The following is a 23722-nucleotide window of genomic DNA, read 5'->3' as shown; positions in this document are numbered from 1 at the left end:
AATCATCAGCTCTGAGTAAGGTGTCCAGCCTTGTGAAAAACAAGATGTCATTGACTGAGGCAAGATGTACTGACCAGCTGACAGCTTTCTCTTACACAATGACTGAGCAATGATCATGTGCCTCTTCCTGTTGTTATTGATGTATAACCCATGGCTTTGATTTCATGCTTATAATTAAAAAAAAAATAAATATTAAATGCAAAATATTCTTGCTCTTTTTTAGACCTGCCTAGAGTTAAAACATTACAACTACATAGCAAAATGTTCTTTTTTTGTTTTATATTTCTATAAAAGTACTTACGTGAGTGATCTTATAATGATTCAGTGAAGTGGCATGAAAAGGTCTGCAGATACAAGCCCAGTATTCTGATTCTGTCTATGCTATCGTTTTCACTAATATACTAGTTTTGGTAATCTGTCGCACACGTTTTGGAAACAGCTATAAAAATAGAAAAATAGAAATTAAAAATAGAAAACTATGTTTTCCTCATTGTAAAAGTACTTTGTAAGAGTTATTTAACATCTCAGCATTGTTAAACTTGCAGCAAATATAAGACTGTTGCAGAAGTACAACATTTTCTAGTAAATTCTGTAGTTTATATGCTAATGGGATTCTTATTTTGCCTTTTTTTTTAGATCAATGAATGTATTTCTTGTTGTATACCTCTGTATTCTCGTCAGTAAAGCACTAATAAATACTGTCCTGAAGTATGCCTGGCAGAGTGAACCATTTCGTGACGAGCCATGGTATAATCAGAAAACAGAGCCTGAAAAGAAAAGAAATTTGGTATGGAAATAAATTATAATACCAAGAACGTTTCCCTAAACCCTTAATTTATAGACATTCTACTGAAAAGTATATACAGTCTGCTTACTTACCAGTCACACTTTTTTGCTGACAGTGGTGATAGTGTACTTGTAGAAAGCTTGTATGTTAAATTTTTGCCCTCAAGTTGTATGTGTGAATTTAACTGATGAGAAAATGTCTGGTTTAGTATAAAAAGCTTCATGAAAGTGTTCTGGAGCTGCTTGTTATTTATATAAATATCTAAAGAATTGACCTCTTGCAGAGAAATACAAGCGCTGGAAGGAATTGGCAGCTATTGGCAGTCCTGTAAGAGACATGTTCAAAATAATCAGCTGTAGGAATCTCCGTAAAAATGCCCCTCAAAAGCTTAGTTTCATTTTGCTCTTTTATGAGCATTTGAGGCATTGGAGAGTATCAGTCACCAGTGCCAGATGTTCTTACAGAACAAGGACATTGTCCTGAATGGATACCCAGAGGATCCAAAGCAGTGAACTGAACCCTGCCCTACAGAAAGCACAATATTTGTTTCACTAAATCCTCCCAATCAGACTAGGGGAAAATTTGCTTCCTTACCCTAAAGGCAGGAGGAGCACATGCTAGGCAGGCATTCTAGAGTTCTCATTACCACCTGTAGCACTGTCTCAACCTGCTCAGCGGATTGGCTGTAGCTCCACCAAGTCTCCACTACTGAAAAATTCAGCCAGGTTATGTGCATACATTTTGCTTGTGTTGAGGGAGGGAAAGGAAACCCTTTATTTATTTATGAAATGCTGTTATGTAATTTGGTAATCCTTGAAGGCGTTGTTGTGGAACTATGCTATTTTTCTGGTAATTTTTGAATGTACATGTTAGGATTTCACTTCTTCCCCAAAATGTCTTCACCATGCTCATTAGTTGCTCTAGAACTTTACAGTGATGCTTTGTAATGGTATTCTACACCTCTATACGTGTAAATAAAAATGCAAATTTAAAAGAAAAAGCTCTGTTGCATGCCTGTTGTGATGTTATAAATCATGAAGGTTTGCATCCTGTGCTGAACCATGAGCTATGAAAGTGTGTTGCTTACTGTTCAAAAGTTATTTGAAAAAAACTGTTTGTAAATACATGTAGTAATCTTGCAGTCTTTAATGGTACATGAAAAAAATCAATATTTTCATCTTGTTTCTTTGGCAGTTTCTTCAAGCTTTTACAGACTTCCTTGCATTCATGGTTCTTTTCAACTACATTATTCCTGTATCTATGTACGTCACTGTGGAAATGCAGAAATTTCTTGGTTCTTATTTCATTGCATGGGATGAGGAAATGTTTGATGAGGGTACAGGTGAAGGACCACTGGTGAACACTTCTGACCTCAATGAAGAACTGGGACAGGTAAATTTCACTGAATGATAATTTTTTTTCAATTGTTTCTACTGTAGGCTTTTATTTTTAAACTGTTACTTCAAGGTTTTTTGGTTTTGTTTTATTTTGGGTACATGTACGTTTCAGCACTTTAGTGCTGATTAATTAAAAAAATAAAATATGAGATATTTTTATTTTCAGAATCAAAAATTCTGATTTCTCACCTAGCCAGTGGAATTCAATTAGTATTACTATAGTATTAAGGGATAAACACTTCCTCTACATTGATTATAGCGGGACATTATATAAGCATCTAACTTCCTTAGATTAAAAGTTAGATGGAAAAAAACCCTTTTTGTCTGACTACGCTGACACTGCATCTCCAGACACAAGTTTTATCAATTAAAATGATTGTCGGTCTCATTTTTGAAAATAAATTCTGTGTTAAGAAAATCATCACCTTGAGACAGATATAGATGCATTTTGTTTAAGAAAATATTTAAGATCTCAGTTAAAAATGTTTTCATAGGTTTTTCAAATGAATAAGTTGCTATATTTCTTTCTTTTTCTAGTCAAACTGATAATAAAGCTTTTAAGGACACATACCTATTTGGATTAAGGGTGGTACCAGGTATTTCATTGTTATGGCAGACACTTGACATTGTCTCCAACAAGATCCTCGAAGAGGATCTGCTGAATTACAGCCTGGATGAGCAGACAGTGAGATGGATTGAAAAGGGGGTGAGCAGCCAGGCTCAGAGGGTGGTGGTCAGCAGGGCACAGTGGGACGCTGGTATCTAGCAGTGTACACTGGGGGGTCCATACTGGCTCCCATCCTGATCATTAATGATTTGGGTGATCAGGAACCATCCAGCTGGAAAGCAGCTTTGCAGAAAAGGACCTGCAAGTCCTGATAGAAATCAAGTTCAGCATGAGCCAGCAGTGTGTCCTTACGGCAGAGGGCCAGCACTATCATGGGCTGCATTAGGCAAAGTGTTGCCAGCAGGTCGAGGGAGGTGATCCTGCCCCTTTCCAGGCCTCCCCTGGAATGCTGTGTCCAGCTGTGGGCTCCCCACTACAGACACATCTGTAGGGGCATCCTGGAGGGAACCTGGAGAAGGGCCACAAAGACAGCCAAGGAACTGGACTTCGCATGGCTCATGCAAAGACAGGTAGAGGGAGCTGGGACTGTCCAGCCTCGAGGGAAGAAGGTTCAGGGAAGATCTCACTAATGTATACAAATACCTGAATGGGAGGGTACTAAGAGGGTAGAGTCAGGATTTTCTCAGTGGTGCTCAGTGACAGGACCAGAGGCAGTGGGCACAAACTGAAACTGGAGGGTCTGTCTGAACATGAGGAAACATTGTGACAAAGCAACACACTGAATGACTAAAAGACCTTTGATTGATAGCATTTTGTAACTTTTATGATTTAACTGAATATAGGGATTCAGATGAAAAAAATCCATATAAATCCTATCCACTCTGGAAAAAGTTTAATTGTGAGTGTTTTATCTGCAGATAAAAAGCCACCAGAAAATTTGGCATTTGCCTTTTCAGATTAGTGAATATTACAAAAGTCAGTCTCAGTGGAAAGTGTGCATAATTAATGATGTTTTTGAAGACTGAACAAAAATTTATTTGGTTTTTAGTTTGTTTGATGCTCTGCATAAATGGTGAGGCTTGATAAACAATCTGATGAATTCTAAATAGTAGTCTTATTTTCAGTATTTAGTTCCTTACCTTACTTAATTCTCTTAGTTTATCAAATATGACATGCAGTATGTATATAATACCTACATCCAGGATCCAAAATTGAGCCAATCTATCTCTTCTGGTTGGCAGTTCAGGTTTTGTTTTTACTTTTCATGTTATTAGACTTAAGTGCTGAGGCTTATTGTAAAAGATAGAGTTAATGAAAAATTCAATATTGAGACAAAATTAGTTTTTCCAGGGTAATTACAGCACCCATGTGTATAACTTTGTGTCCACAATCCTCATTTAAACTAATGTAATTGTAGTGGGGAATTCTGATACTACCCTAAAGACTGTTCTGACAGTAACTGATTCAAATCCAGGCATGTGCATTAAATAATAATCCCTGGGAAATTAAATTTGTATGCATTTTGTTTCTATAAATACCTGTCTTTCAGCAAGAAAGACATTAAAAACTAAAAAAGGACCTAGAGAGAAGAGTGGAAGTAGGTTAAACACATAATTTCAATGCGTTATGAGGCAAAAGATAGCATTATTTGATACTCTTGTAGGATAAAATCTTTCAGGGCCTATATTTCTATGGAGATAACTGCCAAAAGAAATTGTTGTCTTCCTTTTGTGAAAGAGCATAAGAATTTTCAAAGGAAGGTGTAACCCAGTAATAAACTCAGTTTGTTCAGAGACGTTGGAAAATCTCTGTTCACATTCCTACTGTTTTTATTCTGTGCCCATTTGCAGATCGAGTATGTCTTCACAGATAAAACAGGAACATTAACTGAGAACAATATGGAATTTGTAGAATGTTGCATTGAAGGGCATGTTTATGTACCACATGTTATCTGCAATGGACAAATCCTCCATGATTGTACAGGCATCGATATGATTGATTCATCTCCAGGAGGCAGTGGAAAGGTATGATAACTCTTTCTATGTTCTTGGTTTTTTACAATGAAACACAAAAATTGAACTATACTGATGAAGGGAATATTAGAAATTCAGCATTCTTAAATTTTACTAATCAAAGTAGATAACTGCATAGTTAAGAGTAAGACTTAAAGGCTTAATGGGAAGTTTCTCATTTTAATGCAGTTGTAAAGCTGAGTTAAAACCCAAATATAGAACTTTCTCTGGTTAATAGCTACAAACATAGATAACTGGTTTCCGTTTAACCTGAGCTACAGCAGGGAAAGCAAGACAAGAAAATCCTTAAAGGGGAAAATGGGGGCTTAGTGCAAGGACTTACTTAGTCATCACTGAATGAAAATGTGGCCAGAGAAAGATTTATGATCAAATTAAATTACTTTAAAATGTGACTTAATTTAGCCACATCTGAAGTGTGCTACCTACAGCATGTATGCATTGTGGCTATTTGCTGTGTAAAGCAAAATTAGTTCAAAGTTCAGGAGTCTTCATATGTCAACAGGTGAACAGGGTGTATTTAGGCAGGGTAATCACAGCCAAAGTACAGTGTATTTTTTATTACATCAGTACAGTATCATATCATTCACACTCACTTCATATCATACCCTTCACTGTGACAAAATGAGGTCTCTTAAAATATGTTGGTGTAATTCAGCAGCCTTTTGTCTCTCACCCATGGCTCTCAGAATGTGGTCCTGACGTATGCTGAGTTTTTATCTTGGAATCACAATGGCACAGAGAGTTTGTATTTAACAGCACAGAAAAATCGGTTTCAGACAGAAAGAAAAAGATATAACACAGACAGGTATCCATGAAACAGAAATCTCTTTCTGTTGCCAGGAGCTGTCATTACCAAACCATCTGAAATTTTATAGGAAGTGGTTGACTGGAGCTACCAAAGTATGTGCACTTTACTAATTTATTTAGTTCTGAGGGGTGTTCAAGCTACTCAAGAGATTGAAACCTATAAGCCCTGCTAAGGCCTGTGGTCCAGGTACTACATCCTTTTGTGTGAACTCAGGACTTCTAAGTTACACCTTGACTATCATTTAATTAATAGTTGTTAAAGTTTAAGCAAAAGTAAAGAAAAAATACCTTCAGCCACATCTAGGCGTTCAGAGGAGATAGAAGATGCACGCTGGGGTTTTTTTTCATCATTAGCTTGACTTGTACAGCCGTCCCAGCAACCTGACTTGTATGGCAATCCTAAGGGTACAAACAGCTGTGACACAATTATGTGGTTACCATGGGGAAAGACTGGGCTCCCCCTCAAGGAATCTACCTTTAATAATCAGTGATATCGATCACCTCCCAAAGGAAGAGTTTTCAAGTGATAACATATAATGACAACCATTCCTTTTATTTTTCAGGAGAGAGAGGAACTATTTTTCCGAGCTCTCTGTCTATGCCACACTGTTCAGGTAAAGGATGATGATAGCGTAGATGGTTTGAAGAAAAACCAGGTATCAAGAAGATCTTGTATATATATCTCATCATCACCTGATGAAGTTGCTTTAGTTGAAGGAATACAGAGGTATGTGTGTACTTAGGTATTATATTTTTCTAAATTACATATCTAATCACTGAAGCTCAAAATTGTTTTCAGAACAAAAATTGTAATTACAAACACCAAGTAATCTACAGCTGATTGCTTTCTTAACATGAATTCACGAATATTCGTAGCCTAAAATCAACTAAAACAGTTTGGGATTTTGGTGGTTTTGTTTGTGGGCTCAGTCTTAAATCCTTATGACATGCTTAAACCAGATAGTTATGTATTTGTTGCATTCATTCTCTTTTTCTGTGTTTCATTTTACAGACTTGGTTACACCTATCTAAGGCTGAAAGACAATTATATGGAGATCTTAAATCGGGAAAATAACATAGAAAAGTGAGTGGTTAAAAGTGTAAGAAAACAGACTGATGATGAGTTTTTGTTGATGTGTTTAATAAACCATTGTTTCCTTACACATGATTTTTTTAAGTCAGGAAAGCCAGAAACCTTGTGTTTTAGTAGAAAAATAAAGAAAATTTAGTAATTTTAGTTACTTTCATTTTTGACATGATATGCAGTATAAAATATTGGTATGACAATGAAGGTGTGGGATTCATGACCTAATCTAATAGTTGCTGCTGGTTTTATATATGGTAAATAATATATTCTTAATAGAAAATGCTGTGTACCCAATTTGTTACTCACAAATAATCCATGGAATTTACAGAAGGGCAATATCTATAGAATAAATGTTATGGTCCATAATATGAGTCAAATTTTCAATAACATTGAAGTAGTGCAGCTGTTCGTGGTATGTACATACCCTTGAAAATTTACCTTACACTTCTCTAGAGAGATGTCTCCTGGTTAAGTCTGTTTTATATCTGGATCTTCTTGCTTGAGTACTCTGCTAGCTACACAGCAACTCTTGGAGACAAATATAGGAAACCTGCTGTTACTTTAACCCCTTCTAGGATAATATGGAGAATTTTTTCCAAAGGTTACTTCAGACTTTTTTGGCTCAGCTCGTAAGAAGTGGAGTCAGTATCATTTGGTGACTCAGAAGAAAGCACTATAATCATTGAAAATTTTCTCCCAAATGCATCACAGTTTGTAGACATAGGCCTGATGTAACTTTGCACAGGTCTGAGTTCTAGAGTGTTAAAAGGACTTAGGACTGAAGGATCTAATTAAACAAGATCTGGAAAGAGACAAATCCTGAAAAAGTTGGGATTAATGATTGGATTGCTTATGTTTATGCTGGAAAAAGAGAGGCTCTCTTAAATTAACAGAAATAGATAAGAGAGTAAATTATAGAGTACAGAAACTGATGAAATCAAAACAGTACTTTTTCTCTTAGAAAGGAAAGGAACGTGTGATAAAATCAAATCATAGAAGTAATGGCAAGTATAAAACCAGTAAATTTTTTTTTTCATTTGAATAAATTATCTATCAACATTTGAGCAAGATTATGGAATTAGGTTGACACTTTTAGGAAATTAGGAATAGTAAAAATTAGAAAAATATAAAATAAAGACTTGTGTGTAAGAATGCATTTCAAGTTCTCAGGCTATGTCTATATACACAAAAACTTTATCATCAGTAAAGTGCTCTGCTGCAAGGTTTCTAGTCTTCTACTTAAATAAATTAGATGGACTATACATCCAAAACTACTTAGGGACATCACAAGTTCTGTTTCAAGTAGTTAGGAGCTAAGGACTTTTCTTATTTATTATTTGCAACCTGCTGTTTCATTCTGTACTAGTCCATATTCCATAGTACTCAACATAATCTTCCATATTAGAAGTAATGTTTAATTTATATGCTTGAAGTCATAATAACCAGTTTAGGGATCGGGAAAATAGAGTTGTGTGAAAAAATAGTTCTGTTTCTGTTTCAGGTTTGAATTACTGGAGGTTTTCAGTTTTGATTCGGTGAGACGGCGAATGAGTGTAATTGTTAAATCTTCAACAGGTAGGGCTGTCACATTCTGTTACATTTTCTTGTTTCACTTGAATTTGTTTCAGATTTATCAGAGTTAAGCATTAAACATAGTCTGTATGCCTTTCTTTTTAAAATAAGGGACCAGATAGTAGCATGAGTACAAATATTGCAAAAAGTTGAAAGAAAACATTTTGAAGATATATTAATTTGGATTTTTTTTAAAGAAAGTATATTTAGTCATTTTGAATTCCATATGCTATCTCTTTTAGGTGATATATTTCTGTTTTGTAAGGGAGCAGATTCCTCCATATTTCCTAGGGTGAAAGAAGGCAAAATTGACCAAATACGATCCCGAGTAGAACGCAATGCAGTGGTAAGATTCCATTTTATTGATCTGTTCACATGATATCAGTGTCAAAAAGAAATTAAATGTTCTGACCTCCTGCTTTATCTGTTAACAGATTTGTCTTTACAGGCACCAAGGTTATTCTGTGCCAAGGTTCACTCAGGCTTTGTGGGTAGCAGTCTCTGTAACTCCCTTATTTGCATCTGTCCTCTACCTCATCTTCCAAATGTCAGTTATGGTGCAATATGAATGCATTAGATATGCACAACTGTGTGTTAAACCAGAGGTCATTAGTTAGCTCATTAGTATGGCATTTTCACAATTGTGGTTTTAATTAATTTTTAATAGAAGAAAAGTGAAAACCTGTGAATCTCCATTAAAACTATTGCTAGTTTCAGTCCCCAGCCTTAGCAACTGTGATTTGCTGCCTTTGATTCCTTTACAAGCTCTGGGGAGACAGTGCAGTGATCATCCATATCTTATATTTTTGCTTGCTAAAAATCAGCTATGAACTGACTGATCACCTTTAAAAGAAATTCAGAACTTGGTTTTACCTAAAAGTAGTATTTGGAGTTGTAAATTACTGAATTGTGTTGTGTCCAAAAGTATGCAGAACTCATTGCAATGTAGGACAACAGCCAGTCTTACACAGCATATAATTTGCTGCCATCCAGTACTTGAACTGAAAACAAAGTATTATTACAGATATGTGGAAAAAACCCCTACAGTGTCACCTGCTTTTGTTTTGAAGCAAAAAACTTTCAAAGTGCTTTACTAACCTTCATTATATGGAACAGCTGTCTGATAATTACAAGTAAAAGAGGCTAATGAAATTGGAAAGTATTTATATATCATATCCATTCAGTGTCTGTCAAGAAAGAAATCCAGACCAGCACCTATTTTTTCAGCCCATATAATTGGAAATAGGACTGGTTCCTACACACAGAAACCTCTCAAAGAAAATGCCTGGCACCTCCTTTTATCAATATCAAGTGGCAGGGAGGTATTTTAATAATTTTCCTTCTTGGTTTGGTAATAAGTAACTATACAAAGGCCTACTGAATAGATTAAAGCTAAGGAAGCTGAAGTGCCAGTTAAATGGTGTTGTGAGAAGCAATATAGATCTCAGGTGGCAAAACTTTCTTGTGTTATAATAGCTTTTCCCCACCTTGCACAATCTATATACTCCCTTATTCATCACACAATCCAGAAATTTGATGCAGTCTGAAACATCTACAGCTAAATTCTAGTTTTCACTTGACTGAAATGGTACAGTTGGATTTTCATTTTGAGTTCTCTTTGTGATGTTTGATCCCTGTCTGTGATCTGCTGCAACACAGCATCAAAATCAGACTCTGCAGAGCTACTATTTATATTACTATTATTTATTCTGACTCGTTCTGCCTAATTATACACATAGGGAAGGAAACCTTTACCTTGACTTTGCCTTCTCTTGTAATCTCATGTATCCAGTTGGATCACTGAGCTGTTTATCTTCTGGGAGATTGAGGTTGGTCAATTAGGTTGTAGCTGCTTCCAGAGCAGAACAGAATTAAGCTGAGCCTTATCCTAGTCTATACTATACTGTACCAGTCTATGCTTAGTCACTTCATGATGTTTCTTTTTCAAGTCCTCCATCATAAACACCAGCAAGAAGTCTAAGAAGAGTTTGTAAAGTGTGTTTTGTTTCTTTTGATTGCATTCTTTAGGAGGGACTACGAACCTTGTGTGTTGCATATAAAAAACTCACAGCAGAAGAATATAGCAATGTACAGAAGCTGCTTCAGAATGCAAAGCTGGCCCTTCAGGACCGGGATAAGAAATTGGCAGAAGTGTATGAGAAGATAGAAAGAGATTTTATATTACTTGGTGCTACAGCTGTTGAAGATCGGTTAGTTAGTACATTTCTTAGCTTCTTATGTTCTATGATGATGACAAAGTAATTTCTGCATTAGAGATTTATTTGGGAAACTACTTATTTGAAACAATTCCACACCCTTAGCCTACTAAAGTTACACATAGTAACTTTATAACCTAGTAAGCAAGTAATAATTGTTAAGTGGACAAAAATCAGTGTATTTGAACTATTTACATGTATGTAATAATTTACTGATCAAGTTATAGGCAAAAGTTTTGAAGGAAAGGACTACAAAATGGGTATTGAGGAAATTAAGGAAGAAACTTTAGGTCTTAAAAAGATTCAAAACATATACTAGTCCCCTAAACATTTTTGGAGTCATACTTCGGGGAAAATTCTTAGATCTGATAACTTCTATTGAAATCTTTTATTTGTTTATGAAAATCTTTCAATAAAGACCTTGCTTATTTCTAAGCAGTCTGTCAATGTATGTTGTCAATTGACTTTACAGACTACAAGAAAAAGCTGCTGACACTATTGAAGCACTCCAGAAAGCAGGAATTAAAGTTTGGGTTCTGACAGGAGACAAAATGGAGACTGCTGCAGCTACTTGCTACGCTTGCAAACTCTTCCGAAGAAATACACAAATACTTGAGCTAACCACAAAGAAAATTGAGGAGCAGAGTTTACACGATGTGCTTTTTGACCTAAACAAAACTGTCATAAGGCAAAATGGCAGCTTAACCAGGGATACCTTCTCAGGGTAAGGAAAAGGTTGGATTTTCAAATGGGCTCCTGGGCATTTTGCAAACAGTGAAATTGTGATATCTTAAGAACAGCAGTGTGTTTCAGTTTCTGTTGCTAATGTGTGAATTATTGTATGGCAATTAGGTATAAGCTTGTTTAGACAAACTTAGGTTTTCAATCATGGCTTTTTATCTCATTTCTGGTACTACTTTGACTATTAAAAGAGAAACCACAACTGATACTGTAATCATTTTTCTACCATAAAATGGTTAGCAATAAGTTAACAAGCATTTGTGATACTATTTTAGCAGAGATTTTCTATAACTCTTAGCCTTACAGCTTAAGTGTCTGGACCAGATAAACTTTTCTTAGCTCTCTTCATACTTTATACCCCATTGGTCTAATCAAGAACATTTGTATATTGAGTTAAAGAAATAATTTTTCTCCATGTCATCTGTGCCATTTTGTTTACATATCACAGGACTTACAAGAATGGTCAAACATGTTTGTTTAACTTTTTGTGCAATGCCAATTTTTTACATGTTAAAACTCTATAGATTTTTTTTTTCCTTTATCTCCAGAGCTGGAGAATAGTCCTAAGATAGTAATAGCAGGATTCTGCCTCTATGTTCAAATACAGGCTAAAAATATTTCACTATAATACATCAAACATTCAGTACATTACTTGGATTTCATAATGATACCTTTTCATTTGATATCACTGTACACCAATGGCATTGCCCTATTTGTGCCGACGGTAGCAAAGTGGTGAAAATATCTGGGAACTGCTATTAAATGTAATTTACAGAATTTATCTTTCTTGCCAAAAATAGCTTCTGTTCTAGTAAAAAGGATGAAGATACCTAAAATACAAAATAATAAATATGGTGTTTTTCTCACAAACACTAGTCTTGGTGAAACCATGTTTGTTGAAACCCCATGCACAGTAGTGTATAACCTTGGATCACTGAAAAGAGAGTAAAAATAAACCTCAGTGTACATTTATACAAAATTCACTGTTGACCTGGAGCCTGAAGCTGCTGTGTAATGCAGGCAGATGCAAGGGTGCTCTGAAATAACTTACTTAGATGCTGCAGAAAATAGTTCCTGCAGTCCAGACCATCTTATCTTCCCCCATTGTTCATTGTATGAGAAAATAGTGAATAAACTACTTCCTGTAACCATGGTTACACTTCTAGCAATGCTCAAATTACTACAGGCATACTGCTAATAGATTTTTATGGATAAGAATATATAGTAATATTATAGGAAACATAAATAATTACTATATTTTAGAATTATAAATAAAAGAAAACCTGTATTTGACTTAGCCACTACTCTAAAGGCAAAATATCCATACTGTAGATGTAGACACACTGGCCTTATCCATCTGGGCCAACAGGTTTCTTTTAAGCATTTCCTTCAAGGCACAATTTACTTCTGTAAAAGTAGACCTTTGGAAAATAATTATTTCCTCATCAGAGTACCAAAGGCCTATCCCTTTTCCCTTTAAGTGATTTTTCCTCTGTGTTATGGAATATGCCACAAAATTAACTATTCCTGCAGCTTGGTTTACCTCACTGCAGTTCTTGAAGCCTTTTCAAGCCAAACTGATAAGTCATTTATTATACACTCATTCTCACTGGTGAGGTCACTGAGGTATCAGGTTTATGTATTCAAACTGGTGAATTTTGAATTTTTCAACATGATATTTTCAACATAATCTAGAATTTTAAAATGTTGTAAATACCAGTCTTATACAAGGAATTTCCTTTAGAAGTGTATTAACTTGGCAGTATTCTTACTCATATTTTTGTTATTTAATTTTCACATAATTCTTATTGCCAGATGTTAAATGTGTCTTAGAATTTTAAAGTGACACTTAGTTTGTATTTTATCCCCGAACAGACTTTCAACTGATACGCAAGATTATGGTTTAATTATTGATGGAGCAGCATTATCATTAATAATGAAACCAAGACACGATGGGAGCTCTGGTAACTACAGAGAGATATTTCTTAATATTTGCAGGAACTGCAGTGCAGTGTTATGCTGTCGAATGGCACCTCTGCAAAAAGCACAGGTTTGTGTTTAATTTCATAATTGCTTGTTAGCTATGCACATATGTAAATATTGAAGGTTAATACTCTGTATGACTTAATTACTATGATAACTTAAGATGCTACCATTCATTTTTGTATCTTCCAAAATGGAAAAAGTTTAGAATAAAAGAGAGGGGAGAATTTCTACTGGCGAGCAATTTAGATAATGGAACGCTAAAACAGCACCCAGCTGTGCACCTGAATTTGATTTAGGTACATACTATTCAAATTTTATGGTTGGTATATGCTAATATGAACATATTTAATAAATGAACTACTGCTCTCTTTTTAGCTTAATAAGCTTTGTATAGTCTACTCCTTTGACACTGTAAAAACCTATGTTACTTGTTACTGCAGAGTGATATTTTTTCTCTGTTTTTAATGTAAGTTAAAAACCTAGAAGAGTCCAGACCAAAAAATGTATGCATTATCATGTTTAAGTATACCTGAATGTTTTATTTTCTGTTTGCATCAAGTAAAAACATATCCTTCCATTACTGAAACCTCTCAAGATAGCTGAAGAACTTTGAAAGGAAAGAAGTATTGGAATATGCATTTCTTTTTTCTTTCACTTTGTCATGTCTTTTTCCTCAGTGGGCAGGTACAGCATATGTAACCCTTATTCGCATTAACAAATATGTTTAGCCAGCACTATAACTATCTGGAAGTTTGTAGAAGTTTTCAGTTGCAGCTGACTTGGTACCAAATTTACAGAGGTGATAATTTGTAATGGAGAGATTTGAAGTCAAATTTTTGGACAGTGTATACGTCAATATTTTTATATGTATATAGAGTGTAACATATTTACTTAAATGTAGGAAAAATGTTCAAAACAGATGAGAAAGCAGAAGCTTTTAGTCTTTCATTTCAGGATTTCTTTGAAATGGTGCACTCTGTCTCTGGAACCCTCTTAATTTATTGATGCACTGACGCAGCATTAAGCAATCTCAACAACATCTTCCATTATTCGACTCTTCCTTCTTCCTGTCCCATCTCTCTCAAAATAGTTTGGACGTATTTTAAAAATGTTTGGAACAAATACTTTGTAGTATGAAGAAACTGTGATCTTTATGCATAGCTGTTGTGTTGGTTTTTTGTTCCTTCAGAGACTTTCTTCTAAAACTGGCTTGGTAATTTTTATTTAATGTTACACTTATGCAAAATAAGCAAACCATTACAGAGGAGAGTTTCTAATGCTATTTTTTTTCCAGATTGTAAAGTTGATAAAGTTATCAAAAGAACATCCTATCACATTAGCAATTGGTGATGGAGCCAATGATGTCAGTATGATTCTAGAAGCACATGTTGGTATAGGTAAGCCTGCTCCTTAGTGTATTATTTCAAGTGAAATGACAAAAATCATATATTTCTTAAAAACAGGCAATCTCAAAGCATAAGGTTGTATGTGTTATAGACAATTTTTAGTGCATTTATCCTAGGGATTGTATGAGACACAGTCATGATCTCCCATTAGATCAGTACCATAGCATTATTATATAATTTTGCTATTAATGGTATCTTTTTAGTAGTTCTTTAGTTACTAAATAGCTTCACCTCTTTATTGTTTTTTAAAGGAATCATTGGCAAAGAAGGTCGTCAAGCAGCAAGAAACAGTGACTATGCAATACCTAAATTTAAACATTTGAAAAAAATGTTGCTTGTTCATGGGCATTTTTATTACATTAGGATATCTGAACTTGTGCAATACTTCTTTTATAAGGTATGAGAATGCTTATTCTAATTTCATAAACCTCAAAAACTTAAATGCTAATATCCGACTATATACACTTTTTGCAGATAATGGTACAAACCAGCAACAATTCCATGAAGAGATTTTTCTTGAGTACCAGATGCAGTGCTGAAATGGGATTATTGTTTTTACTCTGAACAGGAAGTGAAATAGCTTTTATATAGATAGATTCTGTAATAGATGTTACATTTAAAACCAAAATTTTTATATTATTTTTTCATATCTACAAATTCCATCTCAAACTGGTCTCCTTATTTCCAGTACCTTCCAGGTTGTCTCTATAGTGAACTTCTAAATCCAAGTGGAAATAGTATTGGAGAACTTAGACATTACTGCAAATTAAGTTATGCTAAATTCATTAGGATAATGTAAGTGGAGAAAGCTCATAGTGAGCATCCTCCTGTTTAGACAATTGTTATTTCTAAATGTTAGCCAAAAATCCAAGTTTTTTCAGTAAGCAATGGGAGATTATAGAAAGGAACTGTCACAGGGAAATGCAGGGTTCTAGTGTTTGACTACAGGTATAATTGGGAGAGGGTGACATTTGGGGTTACAGCTAGAAACATCTTACAGTTGCTTTGCTGGAAACCATGCTAACCAGAGTATCCATGCTTGCTTATCATGGTTTATCTCTTCCTGTGGATTGTCTCTTTTTTGCTTTGCTTTAACTGAACTGTATTCCTAGATCCCAAATTTCACTGTCCTTGAATTTTCAAACTGTAGCTTTGTAAGATTGTTTTGAAAATATTTTGAGTGTTTTATTTCTAACAGTATTACTGCAAGATGTGACTGTTGGGGTTTAAATAGATGTAGTTTTTTTCTACTGTTCCTGCAATGCTCACTATTGTTAGTGTTATAAAACTATGATATACATATCTTATAGCATTGTATATAAATTAGTGCTTGCATTTTGCTTGACAACAGTCACTTTGTTTTTCAGAATGTCTGCTTCATTTTTCCTCAGTTTTTGTATCAGTTCTTCTGTGGGTTTTCACAACAGGTTAGTTGATTTTTTTTCCATCAATGTCATATTATCTCTTCCTTTTTTTTTGTAACAAAAAGATAGGATCTTCCTGAGAATTTAGTGTTAATTTACATGAACAAGAACATCACTTTTGGTTCTTATGGTATTCAGTGGGAATTGAATTTAAGTTACAGAAGTCAATTTTATGAATTATCATAAAGCTAATGCTAAAGAATACAGAAATACAATATCTGGAAATGTCAGTGCAATGTGAAATGTCTGTGGGAAGCTTACAGTCAGTTAGATTTAAGCCTACTACTGGACATGAATGGAGGAAATCCTGAAAGATGAGTAATTGAACCAGTTGTTCATTTTTAGAATCCAGAATGAAAATGAGAGAATAAACTAGTCTTCTCTAGCATGAGCAGGTATGAATTACAACTTTCAGATGAATAGCAGCATTCAATTAGTTGAAAAGAAAATATAAAAACTGAAAGATTCAGGAAAAGTGAACTGTTGCTCACCAGAAAAGTGCCATCATTCAGGAGATAATCCAGTCTTTGCCTTCCTAAATTTTTATTTTCTCTTCTCCCTTGTTCTACTCTAATTTCTGTAGAAAAGATCTGCCTCTTCTTTCTTCTGAATGAGGAAGCAAAAAACAAAGGAATGACTGACTGAATTTAGACAAAAAAAGATTAATGTTTTCAGTATTAAATTGAGTGAGAATTGGATATAATTGGGAGAAAATAGCACTATTGCTTTGAATTTGTTGGAAGAAAGCCCAAGAAGAAGTTTAAATGAAAAACTGGTTTTTTTCTGTTTTGGTTTCTGTTTCAAACGACCACTGGAAACTTTGTAGGTTTTTATAAAGCAGTGTCAGGATTTAGATATGAAAGCATGTGTTATGAAAATTTAGCTTAATTTTTATCCTTTTAAGTGATAAATACAATTTTGAATCAAAAAGGGGGAGGTTGATAGCAATTTTTCCAGAATAAATGATCACCAAATAGATTTTGGGAAATAAACAGCTATTTTTGTGGGGTGACATGGTAGGTTTGAGGGTACACTGATGATGCATACGTGAAAAAACATCTCAGTGAGAAGAAGAATCAAAGACACATTGGGATGTTTCTTTGTGAAGCTCATTGCAGTCACACACAGCTGAAAAACCTCTGGAGTGCTCCTGCTTCTTCTCTGAATATCTCCATGTTTTATAGACATTGAGTAGATAAAAGAGGAGGGAGATACATGGATGTTGTGTCAGAGAAGAATTTCTGCCTCTACAGAAATGTGCTATTCAGTTTGGAGTTGGTATTACAACTGAAACAATAGGAGGAGCTAGTATGTGGACGGGACTGGTCCTTGAAATGGATTTTTAGCTGATGTTTTTCCTGCAGATAAATGGGATACATGTGGAGAGTTGAGTCCTGTATCAGTAAGCAGCTGTTCAGGGGTATTTGCCTCCATTCTGAAGGAATATAGCTTTGGTTTCCTGCAGAAGTTCATGCATTCATTTAAAATCAAGTCTCATGCAGAGGATTTAATTTTAAAGTAAGATTTAATTTTAAGTTAAAAATAGTTGATTTAATTCTTTTCCATCTACAGACTTTATATGATACTGCGTATCTAACACTGTACAATATCAGCTTCACCTCCCTTCCTATCCTCTTGTACAGTCTAATGGAACAACATATCAGTCCAGACACACTCAAGAGAGAGCCTTCCCTGTACAGGTAAAATTAAAACACTGTAGCCCAACGTTTGACTGTTCAGTTGTAGGATCTGTGTCTGTTACAGTGGAAGTCGTCAGGATTTCTGTACCACAAGGATATGGTAGAACATCACATACACTGCAACAGAAGACCACGTGCATGGCCTACAAAGTACAATAGACAAACATTTTTACATGCACCTTTATGAATCACACCATGGATTTGCTACAAAGGGAGTGAGAGCAAAATAGAAATCACTGTTGAACAAAATTAGGAGATTTATTTTAGTACTCTTTATTTCCTCCAGCCCCCGGGAGGAAACATGGGGAACAGAAGTATTTAAAAAAAGGAAAACGTTGTTTTTTTCTATATGCATGTTTTATTCTGAAAGAGAAGATGACTGAGTGTTAGAGTGTACCAGAGGAAGTATTCTATGTGGAATTATTGTCCACACAGAAGCATTGTCTTCTCCATATTGTTGACTCACTTCTAGGCATTGGAACTGACTTGTTTAATTTCTTTGCCACTTGAAATACAGCTCTGGCCAATTAACTGCATTTGGCCATCTAAATTAGGAACAGTGCCCGGGTTAGATCCTTGTAGCTGCAAAGCCAGTACATGTCAGGGAGGGGTAACAGTAGTTAATCAAATGAAAAACATTCTTTGAAAGAAGTAGTATTAGCTGCCCAAACGTTAATCAATGTAGTGGTATGTTTTTACCAATGAAATTGAAGAGGAATACAAGAGATTACTGTTGAGTTTCAACAGTAATGTTTTTATTTTCTCTTTGATGTTTTGAATGTTTTTAACTTGGGAATGATGATTCAGAAGCCGCTTTTTTGGTTTATGAAAGCTAGTAGAGCTTATTTGTCAGAAATTTGTGGGTTTTGATACCTAACAGAGCCTCTTGCTAAACTGTTTTGAGCAATAGTGATTGTTCTGGGCGAGATGAGGCTGTTGTTGGCCACATACGGGTTTGCACTCTATATGGTTAATCTCTGGGGAGAAATTACTTTATATGGTCATCAGACAGTATTTAAAGTTTATATGGTGGAAGTACTGGTTGGTAGTAAATGTTTTTGTAACTCAGGGTTTTCATTTAACTGCGTCTTGATTTACTCTGATGTATTCTATACTATAAGCCAAGTTGATACATACCCATTCTGTGGACAAGAGCTGAAGTTGTAACATTTAAAATTCTTTTGTAGTAAGAAAATGCGTGCTGGTGAAGAGTTCGGTTGTTGACAAATCCGTGTATGTTTTTGTGGAAAAACATTCAAGAAACTCTATTAGACCTGAAGCTTCAAGTAAACTGCAAACCCCTTCACATTCCACATAAAATTAAAGTTTTATTTTGTTGCAATAGTCTGTATATAAGTATCCTAGGGAAAATAAAGCAAAATCTCCAGAGACCTCTAGTGTTGCCATTTAATATCTGCAGTGGATCATGACATGCACAGCAAGCACTGGAAAAGACATACCTTCTGTAAAAAGATGGAAAAGTGAAGGGGTATGGCACAGGGAGTTTGCTGTTGTTGAAATAAGCAGAGTTACAGGGAGCAGTAAAAAGGGTTTAATAAGAATTAAATAAAAATAAATTAAGAGGACATTTTGAGTAAGAAGTTAAATTTGAAGTAGTAGACAGTTGTAAAGTGGAAGTGTGGTGGTTTTCAAGAAATAATATGAATTATCTTATTTATCTGGGATTTCTGCTGATAATGAATAGATGTTTCTTGTTTCACACAGAGATGTTGCCAAGAATGCTTTGCTGCGCTGGCGTGCATTTATTTATTGGACATTCCTAGGATTGTTTGATGCAGTGGTATTTTTCTTTGGTGCCTATTTATTGTTAGACAACACAGTTGTGACCAGCAATGGACAGGTTAGTGTTGGATTTCATAACTGAAATTATGTGAATGCCATAATTTCATAACGTGAAATGAACATAGTTATAATAGTTTTCTTCAACATTTCATGCAAGATGATAACTTTTTATGAGTTACAGTGAGATAGATGGGTTATCTGTTTAACAAAATCTGAACTATGCAGTGAAACATACTGTGTATTAGTAAGCAGAGACATAGGATTGGATACTAAGTAGGAGAAATATATAACATAAATTTCATGTATTACTTCTGAATTTATTCAGAAACTTTTCCGTTTCATACTTAACATGCATCTGATGAATCTGTTTAACATATCATAAGACTCTCGATAGAGTAGTTATGATCATAAGAGATCTTAAATATACCGAGCTTTTTAATAGTTTAATTATTTTTGACATATAGCAGCTTAAAATAATCTATCTCTACTTGCTTTGCAGTCACATGAATGCAAATTTTATGAACTTTTGCATTTTATTTATTTTATCCATTGATATTTTGGTCTATTTTATTTGTGTGCTTTTTTTCTTTTTGCTACTTGCTTCTCTTCCTATCCTCAGCTAATGACAACCAGCACTCACATGGTAAGACTATTGTGGATTTGTCATAATATCCATTTCATCTTTCACTGTTCTTAAATTAAACTGTTAAAGAGCAGTAAAATATCATTTAAGCCTACAGTTAGAAATGTTCTTTATAGTTACTCTATAAGTACTTGAAATAAAAGGAACTTTATACAAAGTATATTGAGGTATTTGAGGTGTGGTAAAGAATCACGAACTCTAAAAAGGCTTTTGCTTCCTTGCATTTTGTTATTCTGTTGTATGCTTTTCTGTAATCTACATTTTGTTGCTGACTTTATGCTATATAAATTTTTTTACAGTTTTTGCTATAATGTGCTTTAATAGCTTTATAAAATGTCCTCAAAGTGAGAGAGAAAATAAACTCTACACAGTTTTGTTGCCTGTATGCAACATATACATTTGCTAGAAATGCAGTGTTCAGATACTATTAAGAACCACCTTTGTGACATCTGTCAGGGAAATGAACTTCTACTGTGAGAGAAAACACTTGCTAAAAAGTGTTTTTTCTAAGGACAGAATGAACTTCCACTAGAAAAACCTGTACAGTGCACTACAGCTTTTTTTGGTACCACTATGTTCTCTGTTAGATGTCCAAAATTCTTCATCACCATATACTTATGGTGCTGAAAATTAGTTATCATACCTGTACCAATTTTGTAAACAGTTTGTATTGCAAATATTCCAACTCGGCTCCTTTCTCAAATTCTAGTTGTCTTCCATTGCACACATTCAATCTAATTCTGAGGTTCTGAAGCCAAATGAATGCCTAATTCTCAAATTTCAAATGTTGAAGTCTACATCTAGATACCCATGTTAACACTTGAAGATAATGTGTTACTTGAGGAGACATTCTGAGTCTTAAGTGTCTGTGTTAGAAATTTTGTCGTTATTTGCCTGTGTTTACGTATAAAACTTGAGAGATATTGAGCTGCAAGTTTAGATTTAAAGGCTTGAAAATTTCAAGTGTTCACAAAGCGAGACACTTATGTGAGTTCCTACACACATGAATGCTAATAGGTATTGATAGTTATTTCTCAGTTTTTAAATTATGCTTACATCTGGAAAAATTCAGTGAAGAATTCGAAGGTTTGAAAGGTTTGTTGCTGTAACAAAATGTTATTATTGAGCAGGGAAAAGGTAGAAAGCAGTAAAGAGCATAAAAGAGCTGACAGTGACATTAATGGCATAAGTGATATGTAATGATAAAAGTCAGCTTCCAGATTTTTGCAATGGATACTGAAGCAAAAATTTTGAACTTTTTTTCCCCACAAATGAGCTAATCACTATTTTCGCAAAACTAGTAAAAAATGAGCAAAGTCAATACCTTTCCCATACAATGATGCCTGTCAGACTAAAATGAATATAACATTAAGGTTGCTTCCAAACACTGTTCCCCCCAAAATGTTTCTCAGTGTTTTGAAATTAGTTTGAAGCTATTTGCTTCCTGTAGTGTGATATTACTAGAATAATGGAAAAGTTTATTTCTAATCACTGAGATATCCTTCATAAATGCCTCCCTTGGTCATTTTCTGGTAAGCAAGATTAAGATGCCAATTATTTATCCCCTATCAATTGTTGTTAATTTGTGATACTGCTTTGTGTATATGGTGTTCCACTGTGGATAGAACATCATGGTTGGTGTTGTAACAACATGCAGTTAGAAACCAACTACAGAAGAAAGATAAGAAGAAAGGGAGGCACTGTAGAAGTTATTGCAGATTGCAAACGTCATCCTAGTTTACCCCTATAATAAAATGTATTTCCTGGGTGATTTTCTTTATTTTAACATTCGATCCAGAGTACCTTAAATGTAATTAAGCTGGGTTGAGAGAGACTAAGTTAAAAGGAATAGAATGAGAAATACAAGACAACAGGAAGGAAGATAGGTGAGCAGAAAGCTGAATTGGAGCGTGGAAGATCAACAAATACAGTCACAGGAGGAGGAAGGGAAGTCTCAGGCTGGGAGCAGAACATAGAAAAATACTTGATAATAAACTAGATGTTAACAAACAGTCTTACAAAAGAATGATTCATTGCCTGAAGACATGAGTAGTATCTTAAGACATTTTAAAAAATGCTAAAATTTTAAGACATTGTGAATTTTTGTAACACACACCTTCCCATATTGCTTTGCTTACCTTTCTCTGTGTCGAAGTAGCGGTCTTATGGATCTTCTCCCTGTGCTGGGACCTCACTTTCTGAGTCAATAAAATGGGTGGATAAGGGATTTGGTTGCAGACCAATCTCCAGCCTAACAAACACACAGGAGAAGGTCGTTTCAAATTCTTTATTTCATCTGGCAGCTTTTATTGCAAATACAGACAAATCTGTTCAGTATGCAGAAACTTAGACTGACAGCAGGTTCTCTGACATGCTGCACTTGATACGAGAATATTGTGAAATTTAACTGCAAGAATAAAGTTGGTAAATGGCATGATTGTATGTTGCTGATCCAGATTCCTGTCCAGTGTTAACTGCACAGGTGTTTTTAGGGCACAGAAAATATAATGATGGCATAAGCCTATTACATATTGAAGTAAAATGCTGAAAGCTTTGTGAATTTTATCTAGTGTTCAATAGACTCAGTCACACAGTAAGTAGTTTTAAAATAGTGACGTGATTACTGAGAATAATTAATCTTTTGGCCAGTCATTTGTTTATTTTAATTTTTTTCCCCATTTCTCAGTTTATTGCATTATCTTAGACTAGCTTCCTGCTGATTTATGTCCTGTGGCTGGCTGTGGTCTTCATTCAAAATCTTTCATGCAGCAGCATATTTGTGTGATCAACTTCCCACATGGATACCCTGTCATATAGTATTGGGTGAGCTCATACAGAAAAGTGTAGATTGGACATGATCCAGTTCAACTCACTGCTCTATGCAGGGCTAATAAAAATCAATTTGCTGAAGGCTTTGTCTAGTCTTTTTCAAGTTTTCGGTATCCCTGAAGGTGCAGATTCCATAACCTTCCAGGGCAACCTATTCCAATGTTTTTCTTTCTTCATGGTGGAAAAATTTCTCGCAATACCTAAGAAGAGTATTTCTTGTTGTTGAAGAAGGATTTGTTCCAGTTCTTGATCTTTGTAGTTCTTCAGACATTTGTGGGCAGCTGCTAAATTGTTTCTCAACCTTCTCTTCACCACACTAAGCTCCTCCACCCCTCTTTACAGAAGAGCTATAGGCTGCTAAACACATTAGTTGCTTGCAACTGATCATTTCCTATTTTTTTCACATCACTCATGAACTGAGGGGCCCAAAACCAAACACAGGGTTTCAGGTTCAACCTCACTGTAGCTGAGTAGATGGGAATAATAACCTTTCTTCAGTGGCCATGTTCCTCCATGTTGCTGTGCAGTTTTACCTTATGTATAGAGAGGGCACAATATAGGCTTGTATTCATCCTGGAGTCCATATAACCCCCCTGCAACTTCCTTTTCAGCAGTGCCATTCACTACAGCACTTCAGCACAGCCAGTCACTACTCCATCATAGGTGTAAATCTTTGCACTTCTCCTTACTTAATTCCATAAGGTATTTGTTAGCCTACTTGTC

At 35.0% G+C, this 23722-nt stretch overlaps 1 protein-coding gene across 5 annotated transcripts in view; it reads left to right on the top strand.

Annotated features, from left to right (window-relative positions):
- Positions 1-23722, top strand: part of ATP11A (ATPase phospholipid transporting 11A) — a 117115-nt gene that overhangs the window by 78834 nt on the left and 14559 nt on the right. For 3 of the 5 annotated variants that reach the window (XM_088160154.1, XM_088160156.1, XM_088160155.1), the window contains exons 11-26: positions 637-787; positions 1982-2179; positions 4603-4776; positions 6156-6319; positions 6605-6676; positions 8181-8254; positions 8494-8597; positions 10280-10461; positions 10940-11191; positions 13084-13258; positions 14489-14591; positions 14852-14997; positions 15968-16027; positions 17597-17724; positions 19450-19585; positions 20147-20170. In XM_088160154.1, the coding sequence (XP_088016280.1) occupies positions 637-787; positions 1982-2179; positions 4603-4776; positions 6156-6319; positions 6605-6676; positions 8181-8254; positions 8494-8597; positions 10280-10461; positions 10940-11191; positions 13084-13258; positions 14489-14591; positions 14852-14997; positions 15968-16027; positions 17597-17724; positions 19450-19585; positions 20147-20170 (2143 nt within the window). The remainder of the gene's footprint in view (positions 1-636; positions 788-1981; positions 2180-4602; positions 4777-6155; positions 6320-6604; positions 6677-8180; positions 8255-8493; positions 8598-10279; positions 10462-10939; positions 11192-13083; positions 13259-14488; positions 14592-14851; positions 14998-15967; positions 16028-17596; positions 17725-19449; positions 19586-20146; positions 20171-23722) is intronic. The other 2 variants (XM_014885104.2, XM_088160157.1) reach the window with 1 other exon arrangement.

This window comes from Sturnus vulgaris, chromosome 2 (assembly GCF_052056855.1).
Source record: "Sturnus vulgaris isolate bStuVul1 chromosome 2, bStuVul1.hap1, whole genome shotgun sequence".
Taxonomy (NCBI): domain Eukaryota; kingdom Metazoa; phylum Chordata; class Aves; order Passeriformes; family Sturnidae; genus Sturnus; species Sturnus vulgaris.
Note: the sequence above shows the minus strand (reverse complement) of the source record. Positions and strands in the feature narration are given on the sequence as shown.